Source organism: Scylla paramamosain, chromosome 32, assembly GCF_035594125.1.
Source record: "Scylla paramamosain isolate STU-SP2022 chromosome 32, ASM3559412v1, whole genome shotgun sequence".
Lineage (NCBI taxonomy): Eukaryota > Metazoa > Arthropoda > Malacostraca > Decapoda > Portunidae > Scylla > Scylla paramamosain.
The window spans coordinates 11,192,206-11,217,285 of NC_087182.1; the positions used below are offsets into that span (position 1 = coordinate 11,192,206).

Sequence of the window (25,080 nt, forward strand, 5' to 3'; positions counted from 1 at the left end):
TTGTATCTCTTGCTATCTTCTACCACTGTTTTCATGCTAACTGCTCCTCCGAACTTGCTAACTGCGTGCCTCCCCTCCTCCCATGGCCTTGCTGCACAAGATTTTGTTCTTTCTCTCATCCCTATTCTATCCACCTCTCTAATGCAAGAATTAACCAATATTCTGAATCATTCATCCCTTTCTCTGGTAAACTCTGTTCCTGCTTTTATATTTTCTCATTCCTATGACTTGAATTCTTTCCAGAGAGGTTTCAAGATGGTTATCCTTTAATTTTTGATGACTGGTTTTGACTCTTTTCAGAGACTGGCACCTCAGTGGGCCTTTTTATTATATTTTTGTTGCTTTTCGCCAGGGCCCCTCCTACATGAAGAAAAAACACTTCACACTTTTTTCTCTAGATTACTTTTTAATTGTTTATTTAAACTGATTTACATATAAATAAGAAGAATAAACAAAAAATAAATAAATAAAACAAAAAAAATAAAAGCAACAAAACAAAGAAAACAATAAAACTCAAAAAAAAAATCCAGTGACTCTTTTCAGAGACTGGCACCTCAGTGGGCCTTTTTATTATATTTTTGTTGCTTTTCGCCAGGGCCCCTCCTACATGAAGAAAAAACACTTCACACTTTTTTCTCTAGATTACTTTTTAATTGTTTATTTAAACTGATTTACATATAAATAAGAAGAATAAACAAAAAATAAATAAATAAAACAAAAAAATAAAAGCAACAAAACAAAGAAAACAATAAAACTAAAAAAAAAATCCAGTGGGTTGGGTTTAAAAAAAAAACGGGCTTTTCCAGCACAGCCAACCATACACCCATTCACTCAACTATACTTACCCGTCTACCCATTCACACCCAACCATCCATCAACGCCCACAACCACCACCCTGACCCCCCCATCCATCAACATACTAACTCATACATACCCATCCACCTAACCACATACCCATCCCTCCACTCATTTACTCACCTACATCAAACTCATCACCCTCCCAATCCTACCATCCACTCACTCACATCAAACTCATCACCCACCCAGCTATGCACCCATCCAATCAACCACATCCACCCAACTATCCACTCACCCATACTCACCTACACACATATTTACCCATTCATCCATCTACCCATCCATCGATGCACCTATGCATTCGCACACCCAGGAACCATTCCACCTACCCACCAATTCATTCATCCACACACACACACACACACACACACACACACACACACACATCTTCACATCTACCCATTCACCCACTGAAGCTATTAAATTTACATTCCTTAGAGAGACTTAAGGTAAGATGGCCCCTGACAAAAAGTCTTTAAATGGTATAGGGGAATGGCAAGAGGAACATAAGCAAAATTCTCAGAACCAATAGCCATGTTAGAACAACAAATAATGAGTTCAAGCTTGAAAAATTTAGGTTTGGGAAAGAGATAGGAAGGAACTGGTTCTCAAATACAGTGGTCGATGAATAGAATGGACTCAGTAATCAGGTTGTTAGTGCTGAGTTATTTGAAAGCTTTAAAAGAAGATTAGACAAATTTATGGATGGGGATAGCAGGTGGAAATATGTATGTTTCATACACGGACTGTCACTGTAAGCCTGGTGGTTTCTTGCAGCTTCCTTTATTTTCTTATGTTCTTAACACTCCTAACCACCCACTCACCCATCCACCCATGTAACCAACCACACACCTATTAACCTACTAATTGACTGATCCACCCATCATCCCACTCAATCATTTATCTCTCTCTCTCTCTCTCTCTCTCTCTCTCTCTCTCTCTCTCTCTCTCTCTCTCTCTCTCTCTCTCTCTCTCTCTCTCTCTCTCTCTCTCTCTCTCTCTCTCTCTCTCTCTCTCTCTCTCTCTCTCTCTCTCTCTCTCTCTCTCTCTCTCTCTCTCTCTCCCTCTCTCCCTCTCCCTCTCCCTCTCTCTCTCTCTCTCTCTCTCTCTGACTTCATATATATTGAATTTAATTGAATTTACACTATGTTTTCACTGTATGATCCTGGCTTACCTCATTTTCAAAGAGCATTCTCTTGCACTTCCCATTTCCTCTTCCCATTTGATTGTGTGCAATCACATGGAGCAGATCAAGCAGCCAGAAATTGGGAAGGAATGTGTTTTATCATCATTTCAGAGATGGGTTGCATACTGCTAGAAGCAAATGACCCCAGATGTTGACAGGTGGTATCTGCTACACAGAGATGTTAGAGAAATGCAAAAAAGAAGAGTTAGACCAATTCGTGCTGCAGTTCTTCTGGAGGAAACAGAAACCAGCAGAAGTGGAAAGAAGGAAGGAAGGGGGAGGATTATTGTCAGATGTGGAAGGCTCTGAGCAAGTGAATTCATCATTATCATCAGAGGAGTGACAATGTAGCAGTGTAAAGTATGGGTGAGGGATAAAAGAATGCCCTCCTGTACATTTATAAATAGTAGGGACATTTTTTTTTCCATATTTTAAAATCATCCATAGTGTTTTAGCTTTTGTATTTAAGATTAGGATTAATAGACAAGGATAAACTGCAGGAATTAGTATTATTTACTTATATTTAAATAAAAGTGAATTTAAGAGGTCAAATCCTAACTCTCCTTTTTCTCCCTAGTCTTTGTTTTTAATGTTCTTTTTTTATAGAATTTCTGTTTACACAATGCCTGCAAGTTCCTCCATACTGTGTAAAAGAAGAAATACCTGAATTTTAATTGTCTTTGGTCCACAGCCTGTAAAAAGAAAAATCATTGATTAAGAGTAGTATGCTGGAACATATTTACACATGACTGGTGAATTTCCACAGTTTGGGAAGGAGGGAAATATATGAACAGCAATTTCCTTGTCTTCCTCACAGGAAAGAATTAGATTAAGTGTATTACCGAACTGTAATAATTGCGTTCATGAACCCATTGTGCAAGGCCAAAAAAATATAAACAGCTGAAAAAATTAGGTCAGTCTCTGTACAATTAGACATTACTGAAAACCATATACTGCCTGTGTGGTGCTTAAAGAAAAGTCTCCTATCCTGAAAATCCATAATTTTACCACTGAAGAGTCCCTTATCTGATTTAAACAGACAACCTCTGTCAGTGTTTTATCAAATACTAATCAAAAAAGAGATTTCTTTAAACTTAGATGGGCTGTCCCTCACATCCACATTTGGCTGTCCTTTTAGGTTGATGGAGTCCTTCCTCTGCTCTGTCCTACAACTCCCTTATCTTATGTGTAGCACTCAGCAGATTATTAGAACCAGGTACAAAAGACACAACAGTGACCAGGCATATGAAAGTTACAAGCAGGCAAGGAATGAAAATTTTATTATCAAAAAAAGCTCAAAAAAGTTATGAAAAGATTATTGAAAAAAAGCATTTACCTAGAAAAACTCTTCTGTAGCTATATAAAAGAAGTAAAACAAAGTCAAGATAAGATAAAAAGTATAGCTAGTGAATGAAGCGATGAGTTATGTAAAAGAAGAAATATGGGAAGTTTTAAACAGAAGCTCTCAATCTGTATTTATGAGGAAACTGCTATTTCAGATACATGAACTACACCATACAAACTGGAAAATGCCCTCCTAGATAAAAGGAAGTAATCAAGGAAATGGAAGTCTTACATAAAAAGGAAGGCTGATGGACCTGATCTAAATAGAAAATCTAAATAGAAACATATCTAAATAGGTGTTAAAAGAATGTGTGAAGGAATTAAGCAAGCCTCAATTTAGAATATTCAAAGTCTCTAAAGCAAGGCAAGGTATTGCAATGTGGAAAAAGGCAAATATTGTCCCTTTGTTTAAGGAGGGAAAAAGTTATGCTCACTGAAGTACAGAGCTGTCTCACTCACCAGCACTGTAAGCAAAATAATAGAAAAATTAATGAGAAAAAAGTGGGTAGACCACTTGGAAAACATGAAATGGTGACAGAGAGACCATTCAGATTTAGAAAAGGAAGATCATGTGTAGCAATCTGTTGAGCTGTTACAATAGAGTAACAGAAATTATGCAAGAGAGAGCTGGATGGATAGACAATATTTATTTGGATGTGTGGTATTCAACAGAATACCGCACAGTAGACTGATATGGCAATTAAAACACGTTAAAGGTATTCAGGAAAAATCACTAGAATAGATGAATCCTATTTTGGACAGAAGAGAAATGTGGACAAAATGAGAGAGAAATACTCAATCTGGAGAAAAGTAATAGTGGAGTCCCAAAAGGATCAATGTTACCCCCAGTCATGTTCTTGATATATGTCAATGATGTAGATACTAGTATTGGAACAGAGATTTACATGAAAAGTTTGCTGGCAATGCAAAGTTGCAAATGAAAATAAATGATGAAAGGTCTGGCAAGGAGTTGCAGAAAGACCTCATGTGTCTCTGTGAATGAAGTAAGAAATGGCAAATGGATCTTAATGTTGATAAATGTTATATCATAAAATTTGTTAGAAGTTCAAGAAGACTTGACTGGAATAATGATTAGATAATAATACAATTCAAGCATCAGAAAAGGAAAAAGACTTTGGTATAATAATAAACAACAAGCTATCACCAGAAGATCATACGAGTATAAATGACAAAGTAAGGAATGTGCATCACTTGTTGGCAGATATGAGGAAAACATTTAGATATGTAGATGAGGAAATGATTAAGAAAACAATCACAATGATTCTAAGACTAATACTTGAATATGCAGCAGAAGTTTGGAATCCACATTTGAAAAAAAAAAAAATCATATTGGAAAAATAGAGAAAGTGCAAAGAACAGCTATAAAATTGGGTGCCAAACTTGAAAGATCTCAGCTGTGAAGAAAGGCTTGACAAACTGAAGCTTATAGTTTCATGTGTTGATTTGATACTGGATTGTGAAGTGTACATGATATTTTCTGTGATCCTTTCCATGCAGTGACCAAATATTTTATTGTCTTTGATTTTACATGTGGTGCTTGATTATTTTCATTATATGACTGTGTTGTATGTGCATTCATGTGTTTGACAAAAAATGAAGCATTACTGAGCAACCTTACATGAGTTCCCCTGATAAAGTGGATTAATGTTCATTTAATGAATGAGTAAAAGGCTTAATAATTTGTCAGTGTGAATTTACTTGAATTTTCATTGAATTTGTGTTATGATGTGGAGTTATTGCTTATTATTACCTGTGTATATATTTGGAATGCTTATTTACTGGTTAATAAACACTTATGGCTTTTCTAAGCTGTGTTTATGGTATACCCATGGCCTAGCCACTTGGTAATCTGAATTAGTTAATGAAAGTGTAGTAGCAGAATACAGTGAGTAAAGAGGCTGCAGCTCTAAAGAGAAGAGATGAAAATGAGGTGACATGATCATTATGTACAAATATGTAGGAGGAAAAGAAAAGATTGATGTCACATATTTTGTGGTGCCACAACAATCAACACTAAGAGGACACAGTAAGAAATTGTACAGAAAAAGAGTGAAGAAAGATGTGGGAAAATATGGTTTTCCCTGACAAAGCAATCAGCCAATGGAATGCACTGACTGACAAAGTTGTGTGTGCATGGAACATTCATAGCTTTTAGATAAAAATGACATTAAAAGACAGGATATCATGAGCTTGACTCATTCCTGTAAAAATGCAATTATATAAGAACAATTAGGTAAGAACACACACACACAACTTTGATAAAGCTTCCCACAAAAGTCTTATGTGGAAATTAGAGAATAAAGGAGGACTAAAGGGAGAAACATTGAGATGGATGGATGATTATTTACAAGGGAGAGAAACGAGAACAGTAATCAGAGACACTAATTCAAGTTGGTGCAAAGTGACAAGTGGGATACCACGAGGATCTGTGTTGGCACCTATTATATTTCAAATATATATATAAATGATGTGACAAAATATAAATAGTTATATATACCTTTTTGCTGATGATGTAAAAATAATGAAAATAATAAAGGATAAAAATGACTGCAAGGAGTTACAAAAGCATATTGACAAGATACATGCATGGAGCCAAAGATGGAAACTAGAATTTAATGCCAGAAAATGTCACATGTTGGAAATAGGAAAAAGTAAATGAGACCTTCATGGAATTACAAAAATGGGAAGATAAATAATAACAAAAAGTAATGAAGAAAAGGATTTGGGAGTAATGATTCAGGACACAGTATCACCTGAAAGGCACAAAAACAGAATATTCAGCGCTACATCCAGCTTGTTAACAAACATTAGGGTGGCATTTAACTATTTAGGTAAAGAAATTATGAAGAAAATTATAACAAGCATGATACAACCTAAACTGGAATTCGTGGCAGTAGTTTGAGGTCCACACAGAAAAAAAATGATATATGAAAACTGGAAAGAATACAGAGGATAGCAACAAACATGATACCAGAAATGAGAGACTTATGAAGAGACTTAAAGAGATGGGAGTACCAACACCACAAGAGAAACCAGAGACTACCAGAGACTGTGGATGAAATCAGATGTAAATTAGTTGTAGATTGCAAAAAGTGATCACATATTATTGGAACTAGAACTAAAGGAAGATATGAACATAGGAAGAAAAGAGAAGCATAGAGAGGAGAGACTGATTTATAGTAAAACAGACTTTAGTGAACTCAGAAAGTACTTTGAGGAGACAGACTGTGATGAGTTTTATATGTAAGAAGTGGGTGTGGAAGGAAAATGGAAGTCTCTGATAGAAATCTATAATAAAGGAATGAATAAATATATACCAAAATCAAAACATACAAAGGCAAATATAAAAGAGTTTAATAGAAGATGCAGTGAAGCAAAGGAAAGAAGAGACAGAGCATGGAATAGATGGAGAAAAGGAAAACATCCAAGGAAGTGGCAAGAATATGCAAATGGAAGAAATGAGTATGTGCAAATATGTTGAGAGAAGAATAGAAATTATGAGAAGAATGTAATTAAGAAATGTAAAGACCAGCCAAAACTCTTCTACAGATACGTAAATGGAAAACTGAAAGACAAACATGAAATAGAAAAACTGTGACAGCATAATAGAGTACAATGAAGACTTGGAAATGGCTGAGGTCATGAATGAGCAATTTAAAGCAGTTTTCACAAGATAGAGTGGCTGGAATGTAGAAGATAAGCAAACACAAAGACCACCTCCTATGAGGAAAATAGAAGTCATATGACAAGAAATAATGAAACTAATGAAGAATATAGATGTAAGAAAATCACACGGACCAGACAGAATGGGGAGTTTGGTAAACTAGTGAGTTTCACCAGGAGGCAGCACCAGACATGTCCCCCTCTCACACATAGGAGTAATATCAAATATGCCTACAGTGTCATTCTATATATATAAAGATGCAATGAGCTTATATAATATACTTTTCTACACAATTCCCTCTAAGTAGCAACACAGGTAAAATTGAACAGTATTCATGAACAAAAGTATATAAGTTGATTTTCTAGTGAATTGGCATTTAGATTAATTTGGTTATCTGAAGATTTACAAAAAAGTAAACCATTGATCAGAAGTGTATTAACGTAGACAACAGTAAAATGAAGAAAACACGTCTTTGCCACTTAAAGCTCCAAATCATATAGATCAACTTCCTAGTATATGGAAACCACAATTTTAATTAAAAATAGGCAACTCATGTATTCTGGTGAGAGTAATGCTGCATATCTAACCAAAACAAACATCTGACTGGCCCACCTTAGTTGAAGTTAACAAACACGTAGTTGGACAACCATTTAATACCTGCTGCAGTGTCCATGCCACTACTCCATGAACCTGTGGCTTCCTGTATTCCTCTCCTGTTATGCCAGAGCAGTCCTGAGAGATGTTTGTTTTGGTGTTCAATTATTTTGTCATGTCACTCGCTTCATGAAAGAGATGCTAAAATCCCCACAAAAATAACAATATCCTTATATCACGATGTTAGTGATATCCACATATCATGATGTTATGTCATACTATATCGTATAGTCTTATCTTTTTTCTTTTTCATTGTCTAGATTGATAAATTTTAGACATGTAATATGCCGTATTTAAAATATTGATAACATTATTCTGTCTTTGCCACAGTGTTGCATTTCTTGCTATCTTCTATCACTACTTTCATGTTAACTATTCTTTTCATCTTGCTAATTGCATGCCTCCTCTTCTGCAGCCTCACTGTACAAGGCTTTCTTCTTTTCTTTCACCTGTATTCTGTCCACCTCCCTAATGCAAGAGTTAACTAGTATTCTCAATCTTTCATTCTCTTTATTGGTAAACTCTAGAAGTCCCTGCCTGCCTCTGTATTTCCCCTATCTATGACTTGAACTCTTTTAAGAGGAAGGTTTCAAGACATTTCTCCAATTTTTGATAATTATCTTGACTCTATTTCTTAAGGACTGGCCAGAGGCCTGCTTACATAATAAAGGTAAAATAAAAAAAGTAAATAAAAGATCACAACAGACCATTCCCTTCTATTATGGTGTATGTGTTGTTATTTCCTGAACACATTCATGCAACATTGCAGGAAGACCAAGAGACAAGATAGGTCAATTCATCCACACCCAGATGCTCTTCTGAATCTCAGAATGCATGATCAGAGACCTGGGACTGATATCATAGGGTGAAAGGATCAAGATTTTGGCGACATCTATCCTCTCACTGAAGGCTGAGACCTATCAGTATTCACTACTCTGTGACATCAGTAGCACTGTGCTCCAAAGTGTACATGTGATCAAAATTCTCTAGGGGAGGCTGGCAAGAAGGCCTGTCTAGTCTCTTGGTCTTGCTTTATAGTAGATTGGTGCATATGTTTTGATAAGACAAGGGCAGAGCATGTTGAGTGTAAGTGAAGATTCTGTGTGATGTTTTAACTGACAGTTATCAAAGGCACAGTCTATCTTATTTAAGTAGATTCTTTTATGGTAATCTGATGAACACCAAAAATTTATACTTTGATAATATATCTCATAATCTATTCTTTCTTGCTTACTATTGTCATATTTAGATTGTATAATAGATCATGTAAGTTTTACTTGTCTTCTGAAATACGTATTCCTCTGATAGTATGGATGAACTACAAGGTTACAGGTTAAGACAGAAAATAAATAGACCCAATCATATATATTTCATAGAATCCACATATATGTATTTGCTGTTACTTCAGGCCTACCAAGAGTGAGTGGATGGTACAAGCTGAAGGTGATGGAAGGGAGTCACATCAATGAAGAAAGTACAGCAATCAAGTCAGATTTCAAGAAGAAGTATGACTGGAGTACATGGTAGACAAGTAGCACTATAAAATTTCATACAAAAATATTGAGATTTCAAGTAGTATCGCTAAAATTAATATCACGTTCGACTTGAGAGCTTTCAGTGAATGTAGTTTGGCATTAAACCAACACTCCTGTACACATGCTAACCACCTGTCTCTAGCACTGGAAAGGTCAAAGCAATAGTTTTATTTAGTAATATCACCTAATAACTATGGTATCTTGAGTGAAGACAGTTTTATTTAGTAATATCACCTAATGACTACAGTAACTTGAGTGAAGACAAAGGCAAAAGAAATTTATCTTTTCTTTCTTTAGAGGGCAAGGTTTAGCTAATGTTGGAGACTTGCATATTCTTCTGCTTGTTTTTTGCTGCTTCCTCTTCTTGAAGGAGAAATTTACTTCTTAAAGTAGTTTGCACTGTAATAGAAAAAAGGAACATAAATATGTTTAATAAAAGCCATGAGGTTTAAGTTACATAAAAACAAAACATGAATACTGAGCTAACCCTTAGGAGAGGCTCAGCTCAGAACACTTGTATATACACTCTGACAGCATAAACTAGATGAAAGGTAATGCCAAGCACATGATGATAATGACTGAGAACATCACACTCATAGAAATATACAAAATATACATGACAGATAAACAAAGAAGTTTAATAACAAAAAATATACAAGTACACTGTGGCTAGAGATTGATCTCACCATCAGATAAATTACTCAGTGTTTCTGTGAATGCTCAAGGAAGGGGAACATTACAATATGTCAACAATGGCCTTCACTGTTACATGTCTACTCCATGGAACTACTGAAGTGGGAGCTGAGAGCAGAAAATTTTAAAATTTTTTTTTGTCTCTTGTAAATAACTATATGCTGGAGCAGCCATGGTACTGGCTATCACTTTACACCACTCCCACCCACAACCATACCAACCATGAGTTGAGTTTTATGAATTTCTCCACTGCCCATAATGCAATAATATTGCTGACTTGTATATCCTAAATCAGTATATATTAAGGGAGTGCAGGAGGTGATTTAGCTGGGCAACATTCAAGGTGTCACTTTAAGAAGAGTGATTTTAATAATTTCTATCTCTCTATATCTCTGATGTCTCATTTCCTATAAGGATCTTCTTTAGAAGATCATGCAGTAAAGTGTCTGGTCTTTCCCCATTAAGGCACTCCATCACTGCATGGTCAAAACCTTGCATGTCATTTCTCTCCTTTTGATGCTTGTCCACTTTTCTTATCCATTCCATTCATATTTTACTTCTCCAATATCATGCTCATTCCTCAGCAAACAGTGAATCCATTATAATATTATGTGATTAATTTTACTTACAAATGCTTTTTGAAGACTGAGCAAAATACTTAACATAATATTCTATTGACTTCATAACAATGTATAGTTTTGTAGCTACTGTAGTTTCTGTAGCTGAATTCAAGAGAGAGCTAGGTAACTTGAACCTGCCTCCAAGGCATGGTGTACTGCTCAGTAGATGAGGTGATGAATTCTTGAAAAGGTAAGGATCATTAGCCCAGACCTTTGACTTCCATTCAAATCAATATATTATTTACACAGGTCACTACTGGAAGCAGTGTAGTATCTTGAAGTGCATCCTGCTCTCTACCCTTTGTTTCACCATATGTCTATGGATCAAGGCACTTTCCTTCTTTGCAAAAGCTCTACCTATATAGTAAAAAATAGATTACAGTAAAATCCCTCTCATCCGGCATTTGAGTATCCGGCAGCTTCAAGTATCCGGCACATTTTTCCCTGAGCCTTAAAATCAATAAAAAATCAATGTGTGCTCATAAAATTGATTAAAATTCCCGTGCGAGGCATACTTTGTCCCCTTGCCACCAGAGTGCACTGCTTCGCGCCACCCGCGGCCCACTGCACTGTGTTTACTCAGTGACTCAGTCCCACGTGTGCATTGTTTATCGCCTGACGCCTTCATCATGACTAAAGTTGTAGAAAAGAGGAAGCGTGTTGTGTTTACACTTAAGCAGCTGATCAGATCAGCTGCTGATTAAGATCAGCTGATCTTTGTTATGGTAAGATGCGTGAGTGTAGGGTGGTGATTGTGGACATAATTTCACTTCTATTCAAGTATCCGGCATGTCGGCGGTCCCGTTGATGCCGGATAAGAGAGATTTTACTGTATTTATTTATTTATTTATCTTATACAACTCACCATGTTTTCCATCAATTTTGTCAAGGCACATGCCATTTCTAACCTCCTGTACCCGGGGTTCACACCCATACATGCTCCACACATACCCACATGAGGCCAGGGTTGTTTGAGTGCTACTTGTGGAGAACCATATATGTATAAACAGAAGAGCAATAATGCTAACTTTGATCACTCCTGGGTTGCAGGAGCTTAATCCCTTGGCTTACATTCTTTACTTATTCTTTACTAGATAAACATGGCTAGAGAACAAAAGGAAAAGATCTTGAATGTCTCTGTTCTGATGATGATTCAACCTTCAATCTTTTTTGTTTCTGAAGCAAAGCGTTAACTTTACAGAAGTGTATTGAGTATAACTACTTGTGTATAAAAAAACAAAGAATTTATATGGAAAACACTAACTGAAAGAAGTGATTGAGTTAAGAGATAGTTATGGCTGACACACATGATAGATGCAAGAGCCAATGCACAGCATATGAGTGAATGAGGAATCTCTCTCTCTCTCTCTCTCTCTCTCTCTCTCTCCCATGACTTACCACTGGGGGACCAAGTCTGGTTCTTCACAAGTGAGGGTGTTAGGGTTGAAGACAGCGTAGTCTCCACAGCCTACCAGGCGTGGGTTGCCCTCCACACAGACTATGTAGCGGCCACAGTCAGACGTGGGATAGCGGGGATGAGGCAGGAACCTGGCAGCTGGGTCCTTACTGTCTACATATGCTGGGCACTGGAAGCCAACAATTTCTGTAATAGAGAAGCTGGTCAGGGCAAATGAAGATACTCTGTCTTGTTTGGTTGGCTGCCAGTAGTGTTTTGAAGCCAGTGCTATCCCAGTAATTAAAAAAAAAACATGAAAAATTAATCAGAAAGGAGATCTTACTTTTACACCTCATAAATTCAAATCATGAGTTGAAGGCTGACAGCATAATACTGATGACTTGGGCTAAAGTGTCACTATATGATTGGATACCTGAATCATATACAACTAAGGCATTGTACAGCCAAAGTATTTATACTGGTTTCCTCACTCATTGCAAGAGCTTGGAAATGTATGGTAACCAAACAGACGAGGTGTTTTCATGTAACCCTTGGATTGCTAATGACAGGGTGATAAGTGAGCTTACAAGATTTTACAAGACAAAAAATAAAGCTATAGGCTACAACCTCTGAACTTCTCAATCCAATTGCTATTAGTGGTATCCTTTAAGATTATATTGTAAACTTGTACCAAATCATTCTATTATGCTTTAAGAGAGGTATTCCAAAAATATGTGGTACTGAATAAGGACTGATCCATTCAGCCACTACCTTCTTCACATTTTTTTTGGTCTCATTTCTAATGCCAATACTAAAGAACAGAAATATTATTATTATGAAGAATTTACTTCTCTGTCCCATGGCAGCCACCTTAGAGGGACTATGTCCTCTTTCCCTGTTGGTGTGTCACCATATCATTTTATTCCAAGTACTCATGCTACTTTTAGGTAGAAATCTTTCAAGAGACTCGATGTGTGGAACCAAGGCAGACTGACAGCAAACATGCGTGATATTTCAGAAGAAAAAAGAAAAGAAAAACTAAATAAACAATTGATGAATGTTTTGTGTCTGAATCTCCCAGTTATTTACAGCTGCTGAAGCAAGACCTATAACTCAACAGAGTAATAGAAATAATTGCAGATTGGTTTGATGATTTTTACTCATTTCAAGTCTCTATATAACCTACATATGTTTGTAGTGGGATGAAACTATCCAACTGAACCAGGCCACTTCTCTCACTGAATGGCCAAATTATAATTAATCTATCCCCAGGAGCATAAGGAGCCATGACAGAGGACCCTGTATCTCCTCCTATCTAAACACACTCTTACTGCCTGCTCAGTTCCTCTGCCTTTACCAGCATCTCTTTCACTTACATGCTTATCTGCCATGTCTTTCTGCCTCCCAAGTGGCCTTCATTTCTTTCATGACAGGATGAATATTTTGCTATTGTATATGGTGCATCATATAAAAAAAATAATATTTTCTTAAAAGTGGAGAATTACTGTTCTTAGGCAAGACCTGTTTCATTCATTCATACTTTCTTTACAAACTCTTAACTCATCATCCTTTCAACGTGGTAAATTGCACCAATATATCATAGGTTAAGAGGGGACCTGATAGAAGTCTTTAAGTGGTGTAAGGGTTATAACAAAGGGGATGTAAGTAAAATTCTTAGGATCAGCAACCAGGATAGAACAAGAAATAGCGGATTCAAGCTTGAAAAATTTAGGTTTAGGAAGGAGATAGGAAGAAACTGGTTCTCAAAATAGAGTGGTAGATGAGTGGAATGGACTCAGTAATTATGTTGTTAGTGCTAAGACATTAGGGAGCTTTAAGAGAAAATTAGACGGGTTTATGGATAGGGATGATAGATGGAAATAGGTAGGTATATTTCACACAGAGACTGCCACGTGTAAGCCTGGTTGCTTCTTGCAGCTTCCCTTATTTCTTATGTTCTTATGTTCTTATTTTGCTCTTTACAAGACAACACACTTTACTCCACTTGCACAAGAACCATTGCTGCATCTTTCATACATCCTTTCATTGTTCCCATCCCTCTATCTTACCATTCCACATGGCAGTCTCAGATAATTAATTTTCACACCATGCACTCTTGATTGTTGTGTTCTATTTTATGCCCAAGTTTTCATATGTCAACAATGTTCAACAATATTCTACATCAACAATATGTTCAACAGTATTCTAATCACAAAACAACCATCTAGACATCATATCATACAGATGCAGCAGTGTCAACTATACTCTAAAGCACTGAGAAATGTAGAAAAATGCTGAGCTTATAGTGTTTGAAAGAGGAGTAATGGAATTAAACTATTCATGGTACATTGCTTTATACCTATAGAGCCTAAACAGTCACACTTACTCCAAAATTGAAAATTTGGTTCAGTTTAACTGTCCAGCCTCTACAGTTCTTACAACATGAATCAATATCATTAAAAATCTCACAGCCTTGCATGATTCAAGTCATGATATTGTAGAATTCAATCTTACATACCAACAACAAAACATGAGGATCTCACAGTGTAGAATTATTCAATGTACAAGCATCTTTCTAAAGTTATTGGTATCACCTCAAGAGTTTTAAGGATGAAGCTGAAAACTATTATGAATGGTTCATTGTGCATCTCATCTGATCTAACCAGCCTGCAGCCTACCTTGAGGGTTGCAGTACTCCAGGAGGTCAGGCCAGTTGCAGCCGTGGATCCTCTCGTCGTAGGCCAGGCCAGGAGTGCAGGGCTCGTACTTGGGCTCACCATAGACGCACAAGGTGTAGTCAATCTCACATGGTCCATTGGAGTAGATGCCGAAGGAATACTCACAGATTCCCTTGCCCAAAGGAGTCACTGCAAGGTAGGAAGGCTGGATGAGGATATGGGCTATGCATATAAAGGGAGACCATACATATGGTGTCAGTGTGAAGGAGTAGTGGTAACTGGAAAGGTTTTTGCTAGCTTGTTGGAAAATGTTGGGAATCTACAAAGTACATTAGCATAGGTAATTGTTCCCATGTTTTGGGTCTTATTATTTAGATAATTTTGATCCTCAACTTTACCTACTGGAAATTAATACAGTAATGACAGAAAAGCACATTGAGGATTGTCCTCAGCAGCTGTCTCACACTGAAGGACTGGGTTAGGTATGGGTGAGCCATAAGCTGTGAACTAAGAAAGAAAAGCTAGGCTATAGGTAAATTTGGATTGAAAGTGCCTTAAAGGTGTCGGTGGTAAGGAATGAGGGATTATGACAGGTTGCAGGAGGCTAAACTCTTTTTAGAATATTGCTTCAAAATGTTGATACTACTGACTGCAAAAAGAGTGATGGATGGAATAGTCCAGAAAGGCTTTGAGAGGCTGTTGTTGTAATCTGACAGTAAAATAATTTGGGTGGTATAAAAAAAAAAAAAAAAAAAGATTTGCGGCAAAGTTACTAGATTCATTCAAAACACATAAATATCTATCAGAAAAATGTAATTTCGTTCAAAAATGTTAGATGGGTACACTTTTATAAATTTACCAATACGTGGAAACTGAAAGAAAATGAAATGCGGGGAAACGCCTCAAATAAGAGAAACCCAAAAGGTCTATAGCTTTCTTTATGACATAACTAACTTTCCTCAAGGCATGGTCGTGTAGTTACATCGGCCTTATCTTTTTGTTATCTTTCAATATTTATTTTTGTATGTGTTCTGTAATTAATGGCAAAATATCTCAAGTGGGGCTACGAATGGTTTTATGCATTCATTTAAAATGAATTAATACTAAAATGAAATAAAATGTGCTGATAGACCATAAACTCGTTCGTAAATATAAAAAAAACGATTTGTGAGTAATTTCCTATATTATTTATTTATTTTATATATATATATATATATATATATATATATATATATATATATATATATATATATATATATATATATATATATATATATATATATATATATATATATATATATATATATATTTTGTTTCCTACAAGACATAATCAGGCGACAGACAGGCAGGCAGTTGGCATCGGACGACTGGGCAGTAGGCGCGTTACCACAAGTCTCTCAGCGAGCGAGTACAACTCTCCACACTATTCGCTAACATCTACCAATCCCGTGTCCACCGGAACATATTGGTAAACATGTAAGTAGGTCATCATCTTACCTACGCGTATTTAACATTAATATAGCCATATGTTGATAATAACATGTTAATTTATGCCAGATAACCTAGTCATTGTCAATGGAAGGCGGCAGGGTTAGTACTGTATTTATGTTAATTGATATTTAGTTTTCTTCTCATTGACAGATCCTCAGGTACTTAATAGCGGTGGGAATTTAGCTGACCAGTAGAATTTATGTATTTGTTTTCTTTCTAGGAGCAAATGCAATGGCGAGATGAAATGACCTGATCCTGACTTTTGACCTGCCCTCAGTCACATAGGGTTACTTAATATACCGGCCCTGCACTCCTTGTACGTACGTAGGAATGACGACCTTAATGTTTGAAAGGTATGTGTCTTCAGTTTTGTTACTTATGCTACCACTGCTGATTTTACTTCCATCTCCTCCCCCTACTACTACTACTACTAGTGACGTTACTGTTTTTGCTGTTAGAATGGTATCACCTAATGCTGTCACTTACGGTCAGCCTCGCGCTCGCCGCAGTCAACAGCCCAGTGGTAGTTGCAGTGGTTGTGGACAGCACCACCCTTGCCATCGAAGAGTAGGCCATTCTCACAGACTTCATGCGTCAAGGAACCGTTGGCGCATTTGTAGAATTCGTTGCAGCTGGTGGGGTGAGGGTACAGCTGCAGCCCTTCTGGTTCTGGGCAGTCGTTGTACTGCGCCGTGGCTGTGAAGGGAAGGGAAGGTTAGCAGGGGCTTGTATACGGTATAGGAAGGTGTGCTGTGTTACAATACAGTTGTGGTTGAGGGTACCATTATAGCTCTTCAGGTTCTGGGCATTCGTTACACTGTGCTGTGGCTGTGAAGAGAATGGAAGGTTAGCGGAGACGTGTGAAGGGTGGGGGGGGGGGTCATGACTCGTGAGTCTCTTATTGCGTGTCACTGAGGGTACTGCTGTGACCTTCAGGTTTGGGTACACGTTGCAATGCTCTGTGGATGTGAAGGGAAGGACAGGCTTGCGGAAGGAAGGGCCCCGCACTGGAACACTATCTTGAGATGAAGAGGCTTGTGTGTTTCCGTGATAAGTGGAGCTGTACTAGAAGTGTACGTTCAACTATTCTAGTAAATGTGTTCCCCTGCAAAGACCCCTAAGTTAATGTGGTGTATTTGGTACTGGCTTAGCCACAACCATGACTATCGCAGCCGATGGGGAGATAAGTATAGGTTGGGGATACTTTTGTCTAGGGTTGGAAACTGATAATGATAATAAAGATGGTGATGGTGATGATGTTGAAGCTAAGAGGGGAGTGTGCTTGACGGTTGTTCTGTGTGAGGTACAGCTGTGGTCCTTAAGGTTCCGACCACTTGTGTTAATGCTGCGGCTAGGAAGGAAAGGGGACGGAAGGGAAGGCAAGGTTGTCTGGGTACTGTGGAAGGACGAACATGCATAATTAGTGGAGGGAAAGGGAAGGAGGGAGGACAGATGAGAGTGACGGGTAGGGAAGAGAAGAGAATGGAGAAGTGTGATGAAGCATGATGACATTAATTATTTGACACCATGAAGTTTCCTACTAATGAGTCTTTCTGATATAAGCTGCTGAACAGTCGTTAAACAACCTGGGCTGTTCTAGGATAAGCTGGGGGGTTAACAAGACCATCAGGTTATCTTTGCTTATAGACAACAATACTCGGTCCATTTCAGCATTGTATTTCCTTGCCTGTTTTTGTCTGCTCTTAATGTATAAGAGAGAGAGAGAGAGAGAGAGAGAGAGAGAGAGAGAGAGAGAGAGAGAGAGAGAGAGAGAGAGAGAGAGAGAGAGAGAGTTTAGGAACAATAAGCGAATAGCAATAATCCTGTGGTTTCTCAATAGTTCCATTCACGCAGTCTATTTCTGTTTGCCTATGCATCCAATAAGTATCCAGTTCGTTACAAATGTTCAGCAGTTGTTTCCTAAGAGACAGTTACACAATTATTCAGAGGGAGCGAGGGAGGAAGAAAGCGTCCCATAGAAGGAACAGCTGCATATTTAGTATAGCTCCATCTACTCCGTCTATTTTTGTCTATTTGTCTATCTCCAATTAGTATCCAGTTCGTAAATGTTCAGTAGTTGTGTACTACGAGACATTTACACAGTTCGGAGAGAGAGAGAGAGAGAGAGAGAGAGAGAGAGAGAGAGAGAGAGAGAGAGAGAGAGAGAGAGAGAGAGAGGTGGGGTGGGGTGGTTGGGGTAGGAGGAAGTTATAGAAGGGACGGCTGTTTGGATGGGATGGAGGTAGGCAGGGACGGAGAAACAGCAGGGGTGGGTATATAGATGAAAAGGAGGGAGGGAGGCAGGTAAGGGCAATAAGAATTATCCAATGACCTTGGTGCAGAAGGGGATGAATAGGGGATTAGGGATGAAAAGTGATAGTTAAGAGAATTGATAATGTTGATGGCAGTTACTTGTTTGCATCGTATTGCATATAACATTACTGTATACTGGATTTGTGCTGGCGTAGACTTCATGCATTGTTAGGTGATATGAACGGGGCATTGTTAGATACAAAGATGAAATAAACGAGCGAAAATTTTCAATAAATGTCCCATGATTTTAAAGTCAGACGTTATCATACGTAGATGTATGAGACGGAAAGGCGAAAATAGATGTAGACATTGCAGAGAATAAATAAGGTAACTCGATAATAATGTGAGGGATTCTATAATTAAACAGTATAATAAATGTGCAAATGCTCCAGTAATTGTACGTACGTGATAATGAACGGTATTGGTAAGTGCTTGGTGGGAAAAAAAGATGAACAAAAAGAAGAGAAATCTAAATAAAAAAGACGTACGTACAAAATTGTGAACAGAAAGACCTTGATAAGTTGATACAATATGAATGCAATAAGATACGTATCGAAAGAATGCAAGGAATAGTTGATTAACACACACACACACACACACACACACACAGAGAGAGAGAGAGAGAGAGAGAGAGAGAGAGAGAGAGAGAGAGAGAGAGAGAGAGAGAGAGAGAGTAGTAGTCGTAGTAGTAGTGGTAGTAGTAGTTCGCGTCAAAATTGGCACCGCGACATCACGTTCATATTGTACCGAGAGAGAGAGAGAGAGAGAGAGAGAGAGAGAGAGAGAGAGAGAGAGAGAGAGAGAGAGAGAGAGAGAGAGAGTTTAGGAACAATAAGCGAATAGCAATAATCCTGTGGTTTCTCAATAGCCGTTGGGTTGTTGCATGCAGTCTTGCAGGGTTGGGTTCTGCAATCATCTGGCTTAGCGTGCACCACCACCACCACCACCACGACCACTACTACCATCACCACCACCTCCGATAGTTTTGAGGGCATAAGTTAGCTAAGAATGAAGTTGTTGAGGTTGTATGATAAGAATGAAGCTGGTGCCAATGAGTGAAGGTGAAAGTAGTGGTGTGGAACGATGGTGTGGAACAGTGGCATGAGGAGTGACGAGTGTGGGATAGCATGGTTTATTTGCATGTCCAGAAATGTGAGGGAGTGGAATGAACTTCGTTTTTGGAATGTTTGGAATGTTTACATGAGAGAGAGAGAGAGAGAGAGAGAGAGAGAGAGAGAGAGAGAGAGAGAGAGAGAGAGAGAGAGAGAGAGAGAGAAAGGGGAGAGAAATTTGGGGAAAGTTGTGTGTACGTGTGTCTTTGGAGAGAGATTAGTGGAATGATTGTGGTGGTGGTGGTGGTGGAATGCCGTGATGATGGAGGTGGTAGTGGTAATAGCGGTGGTGGTGGTGGTCAGTTGCTGATTGCAGTGGCGCCGTATTCAAGGCCTCATACACTGAAAACCACTTTCACTGAGCACACCACAGCAGTTGTTCCCATCTCTCTCTCTCTCTCTCTCTCTCTCTCTGCTGGACAAAGGGCGTCCATGGGAGCAGACAAGTTCGGAAAAAAGGACAGAAAAAGCTTGTTATTTTGATCTGGTTCTCTCTTCGTATCCCGTTATTTCAAGGACGTCAGGGATCCAAAGGGGGGAGGGGAGGAGAAGGACGAGGAGCAAAGGGAGGTAGAGAAGGTTGGGGAGGAGAGTAATTAGAAGAAAACATGTAAGATATGATCGTAACCTAAGGGAATACTATAGTCATATCAGAGAGAGAGAGAGAGAGAGAGAGAGAGAGAGAGAGAGAGAGAGAGAGAGAGAGAGAGAGAGAGAGAGAGAGAGAGAGAGAGAGAGAGAGAGAGAGAGAGAGTAAACCCTGACAAAACAAAATACTATCGAGTCACACATTCAAGTGAAAAAGACGAAAGAATGGATGAGGGAGGTAGGAGCAAGAATGGATGAGGAAGGTAGGGAGCAAGAATGGTGAGAGAGAGGTAAGAAGGTGAGCTCAGGAGGACAGGTGAGGCTGGCCAGTTGGGTGGGTGTCTCAGATCTGGACACATACACAAAGGTGAACTGGGTGTACCGTTGCCAGGTGCTAAAGGGTACCAGATGACCGCTAGCAACAGGAAGGCAAGGCAAAAGGACATGTGGGTAGGCGTTAGCTAAGCTGGTGAGTGGTGGGTGAGCAGGAAACACACCTAATTAGCAAGAAACACCCAGCTCTTCTTTCTGGGTTTTCTTGTGTGGGGCAGAGTCAGACTTGTTGACAGTTTGATGTTAGTCATGCAAGATGGTTGGCAGATGTTTATATTTCTTGGTAAGGAGTTAAGAAGGAAAAAAAATGCTACATGCAGATTGTTAAGGAAGGAAAAATATAATTTTTTCTGCTTATTATGTAAAATATTTGATGATTTGATATACTGTGATATGCATGCATACATGAAAAATGAATAGGAAGTTGGTGGGTAAAATATAAAGATCTCTGAATACATGTTTGTAATGTATAGTAATTTTATGTTTAACTTGACTTGAAAAGAATTAAGAAATAATAGTGGTGATAATTATGTATGATAAAAGACATTGAAAATATTGTCCTTTGTATAAAGAAATACGTTGATTCATTGCAGATAATAATAGTAATAATAATAATGATAATAATAATAATAATAATAATAATAATAATAATAATAATAATAATAATAATAATAATAATATCAATAACAATAATGATGATAATAATAATAATAATTAATAATAAAATAATAATAATAGTAATAATAATATCATTAACAATAATAATAATAATAATAATAATAATAATAATAATAATTTATAATTCTAACCATAATGAAATGGCATACTGAAATAACGTTGTATTAGGGTTCCTTTGTTTAAGGGTTCTGTATGGAGTATCAGATGAGAGAAGCAAGGCTTTGGTAGGATCATTTCTAGTCTTCAAGGACGACGAGAACTCCACCCGAACACCCCATGCAAGTCCCCCGTTTGGCTAGAAGCAAGGCAGGGCGGGACGGGTGGCGGGTGAGGCCTTTCAAGGTTAAGTTAAATCTAGCAGATATATTTTTTGTCTGAAGGTAGCGCAAAAAAGATCTATTTTTTCTCTTCTCCTCTTTTTGTCGCTTTCCTGAGGTTTCGTCACATTACTGAATTTGTCGCTGTACTGAGGCTGCTGATGGTTGTCTAGCACCGGAAATATGTAGCAATGGCGGTAGTTCTTATCCATTTTTTTTTTATATCTGCTCAGTTTTCTCTATATTGCACGTCATTTCTTCTTTTCCTGCCAATCCTGGCTGGAAGAAGCAGTGGGTGGGAAGGAGCTTTCTTCTATGCTCTCCTTTTTCTCTTACTGTATGCTAGTGTAGACTGCAGGTCTGGTGTTTGTTCTTCCTTTTTGTTCCTCTTCTATGATAATTATCGATTCACTTAACTTACGAGTACATATACTCAGCTCTGTTCTTCTTCCTTCCTTCCTCTGCAGTTCAACTTATCTTTCATCCCTCCTTCTCCCTTCCATCTCTCTCTCTCTCTCTCTCTCTCTCTCTCTCTCTCTCTCTCTCTCTCTCTCTCTCTCTCAATCCTGGCTCACGGTAGTTTCTCGGTGGGAGAGTTAACCCGTAATCGCTGCCAGCGTCACATAGCTTCATTGTTGCGACACAACTTAATCAGTTTCTAATCTCTCTCTAGTCTTCTACGCCATCGTCTTTACTGTTAATCTAAGCCATCCCAACGCTCCCATTCCCACCTTCCTTCCCGTCTCTCCTATCATCCACTCTCCCTTTCCTCCCTTCACCATCCCTCGCCAGTCTATGACACCATCCACTTAACGCTTATCTACCCACATACATAACCGCACCACCCCTTCACTCTGGCTCCACCGATGTCTCCTCCTCATCCACCTACTTCTCCTGTCTCCCTTCCTTCCTACGCAGTCTCTCCACCCAGCAAAGTCATCTCTGTGAACTGCCACTTCCCCCCTAAACCACTTCTTCACACTCATTCAGACCACGTACACTGCCATCTATATAATCTGCCACCTACAGGTTTCCCTTTCTTAACGCCTCAGTCTGTACATGACCCCCTCCCCATTCCTCCTCCTCCTCCTCTTTTGGGAACTTTCTTCCATTCGACCACACCTACCATTCAACCACACCTCCCCGTTCTTCGCTTCACATCCACACACTTCTCCTCCTCCCTCCCCCCAACACCACTACCACCACCACCACCACCACCACCTCCTCCTCCTCCTCCTCCTCCTCCTCCTCCTCCTCCTCCTCCTCCTCCTCCTCTGCCCGCCTGCCTGCCTGCTTGTCTGCCTGCCTGCTCTCTCTCTCTCTCTTTCTCTTTCTCTCTCTCCCTCGTCCAGTTATTGCGAGGGCAGTTCATTGCCATCTGGATTCATATGTCAGCCATTCTATATTCTTCTTGGTAAATACACTGCGTGAACTAGATATAAAAACACATACATTAGCTCAAGTGAAAGACGGAGAAACTGACGCAACGGCATATTATAATATAATTGAATAAAGGCGAAAAAAAAAAATGTTGCGAATGAATATGAGTTACATGGAGGGTTCGTAAAATACATATAAATAAAGATGATTTATAAAGAATATTAGGCTGTGAAGAATGAAACGGAGGTGGACCATCACCTTGCAGTATTCCCTCTGACGCAGCTGGAAGACGCTATTCTGATTCCTTGTGTCAAGTATTGTGCATCTCTTTGCGTTTCGCTCACACCTGGAGGAGGGAAGGGAGCGATGCACAGTGACAGAGACGAAGATTACTGGAAGACAGACACCTTGCGCCTTTCACTTCAATGATGTGCAAATAAATTCTTTAACAGCTGACTTTTCCCCTTTGTTGGGCCGTCATTGTTGGAAAGGTTTTAATATATTTTTAGAGAAATTCTTGCTCATGTCTTTTGTTCTCTTGATGCTCAATTTTTTTTTTTTTTTTTTTTGTCTGGGCGTGGACGATGTTGAGAAAGACTAGCGCCGCGGGCAAGGTCACAAATCTACCTTTAATTATAGGTAAGAAAGGCACGTGTGTTCTTACCTAACAGTGACGGGTAAAAAAGTGTGGCTATTAGCGAATGAAGGGAGACAGGAACACGTGATAAACTCGGATGGAAGGTACGACGAGGAAAAGTAATACAAGAAGAACGAAGGAAAGGAACCAGGTCCAAAAAGAGGAACGAGAGTGATGACTATTGATAATAATAAAGTGAAAAAATGAGATAGAGGAAGATGATAAGTTCCTGGATGCAGTTTTTCTCACCAAGAGCCAGTAGGGTAGAGAGGACGGCCGCGCGGAACATGGTGTCTCTCCACTATGGTTGTCCAGCACTGACTGAGCTAGGGAGGCGTCCAGGCAGTGCCACGGCCAAGACAGGCCAGGCCACCACACGTCGGCTCCGTGGGGCGGGGCTACTTCCAGAGCCAAAGGGCAGTGGTGGGACAAAGCAGTATATGGGATTACTGGATGAGCGAGAAAGATGAGGAACAGGAAGAACAGTGTGATTAGTAGACGAGGCAGGAAAAAAGTATTTGGTTGTTTTCAGGGACGAAAGATGGTGCTGGAATACACGCAATGTAAAGGAATGAAGAATTAATAAACACGAAAAACGAGGAAGAGGAATAACGGAATGATTAATGCTAGTTACGGGGAAAAATTGGCTAGGTGTTTTCAAGGTCCCCCGAAAAAATAGTGCTGGAATAGAAACAGTATAATAGAACGAAGGATGAATGAGAAAGGTGAACAGGAAAAGGAAGAGAGCGATGAGAAGGTAAGAAAAAAGAATGAGCTTTTCCCATGGTGTTTATTTTTCCAGTGTTTCCAAAGGTAGTGGTGAAATAGAAGCACTGTAAGGAAGAGAGTGGAAATAAGTTGAAAAGAGTCGTTAGTTTTTGGAGAATGTCAGTACTGGAATGGAAACAATTCGAGAGAATGAAGTATGAGCGAGAAAGATGATGAAGAGGAAGAGGAGGAAGGTTGATTTATTAAAGATTCAAGACAATAAGTGGATTGCTTCCGGAGTCAAAGTAGGGGGGAATAAGTTAACTGTTTCCAGACATAAATGGAAGAAAAATTAGCTTGTTTCCAGGAGCAAAGAGAAAAATAGGTTGTTTCCAGAGGCAAAGAGGAAAGGGGATTGATTTATCTGGGAACAAAAGTGAAAATAAATATATTGTTTTTAGGAACAAAGAGAAAAATAAATGGATTGTTTCCATGGACAGAGGGAATTTAGTGGATTGTTTCCTTGGATAAAAAAAGGAAAAATTGGCTCTTTCCCGTGATAAAAAAAAAAAAAAGGTTGTTTCCAGGGATAGAAAAGGAGAATATGTGGGTTGGTCTGAGGTGTTAAAAAGGAAACTAATTGTATTGTTTTTAGGGAGAAAAGAGAGAGAAAAAATGGGTTGTTTGTAGGGAGAATATATAGAAATAAATGGGTTGTTTCCAGGAAGGAAATATAAAATTAAATGGGTTGTTTCCAGGAAAATAAGAAAAAAAAAAATTAGATTGTTTTTAAGGACAGAAGAAGAAACTAAACTGGTTGCTTCCCGGAGAAAAGGTAACAGTGAATACAAACAAGACACGTAGATGAAAGAAG

At 38.6% G+C, this 25,080-nt stretch overlaps 1 protein-coding gene across 1 annotated transcript; it reads right to left on the reverse strand.

Annotated features, from left to right (window-relative positions):
• Positions 1 to 9,077: 9,077 nt before the first annotated feature.
• LOC135089188 (protein obstructor-E-like) lies at positions 9,078 to 23,902 on the reverse strand. Its single transcript, XM_063984514.1, has 5 exons — positions 23,748 to 23,902; positions 16,627 to 16,836; positions 14,650 to 14,838; positions 11,974 to 12,178; positions 9,078 to 9,661 (listed from the first exon to the last, which is right to left on the reverse strand). Exons 1-5 carry the CDS (start codon positions 23,785 to 23,787, stop codon positions 9,640 to 9,642), a joined length of 666 nt encoding a protein of 221 aa, XP_063840584.1. The 5' UTR covers positions 23,788 to 23,902; the 3' UTR covers positions 9,078 to 9,639.
• Between the last annotated feature and the right edge of the window lie 1,178 nt (positions 23,903 to 25,080).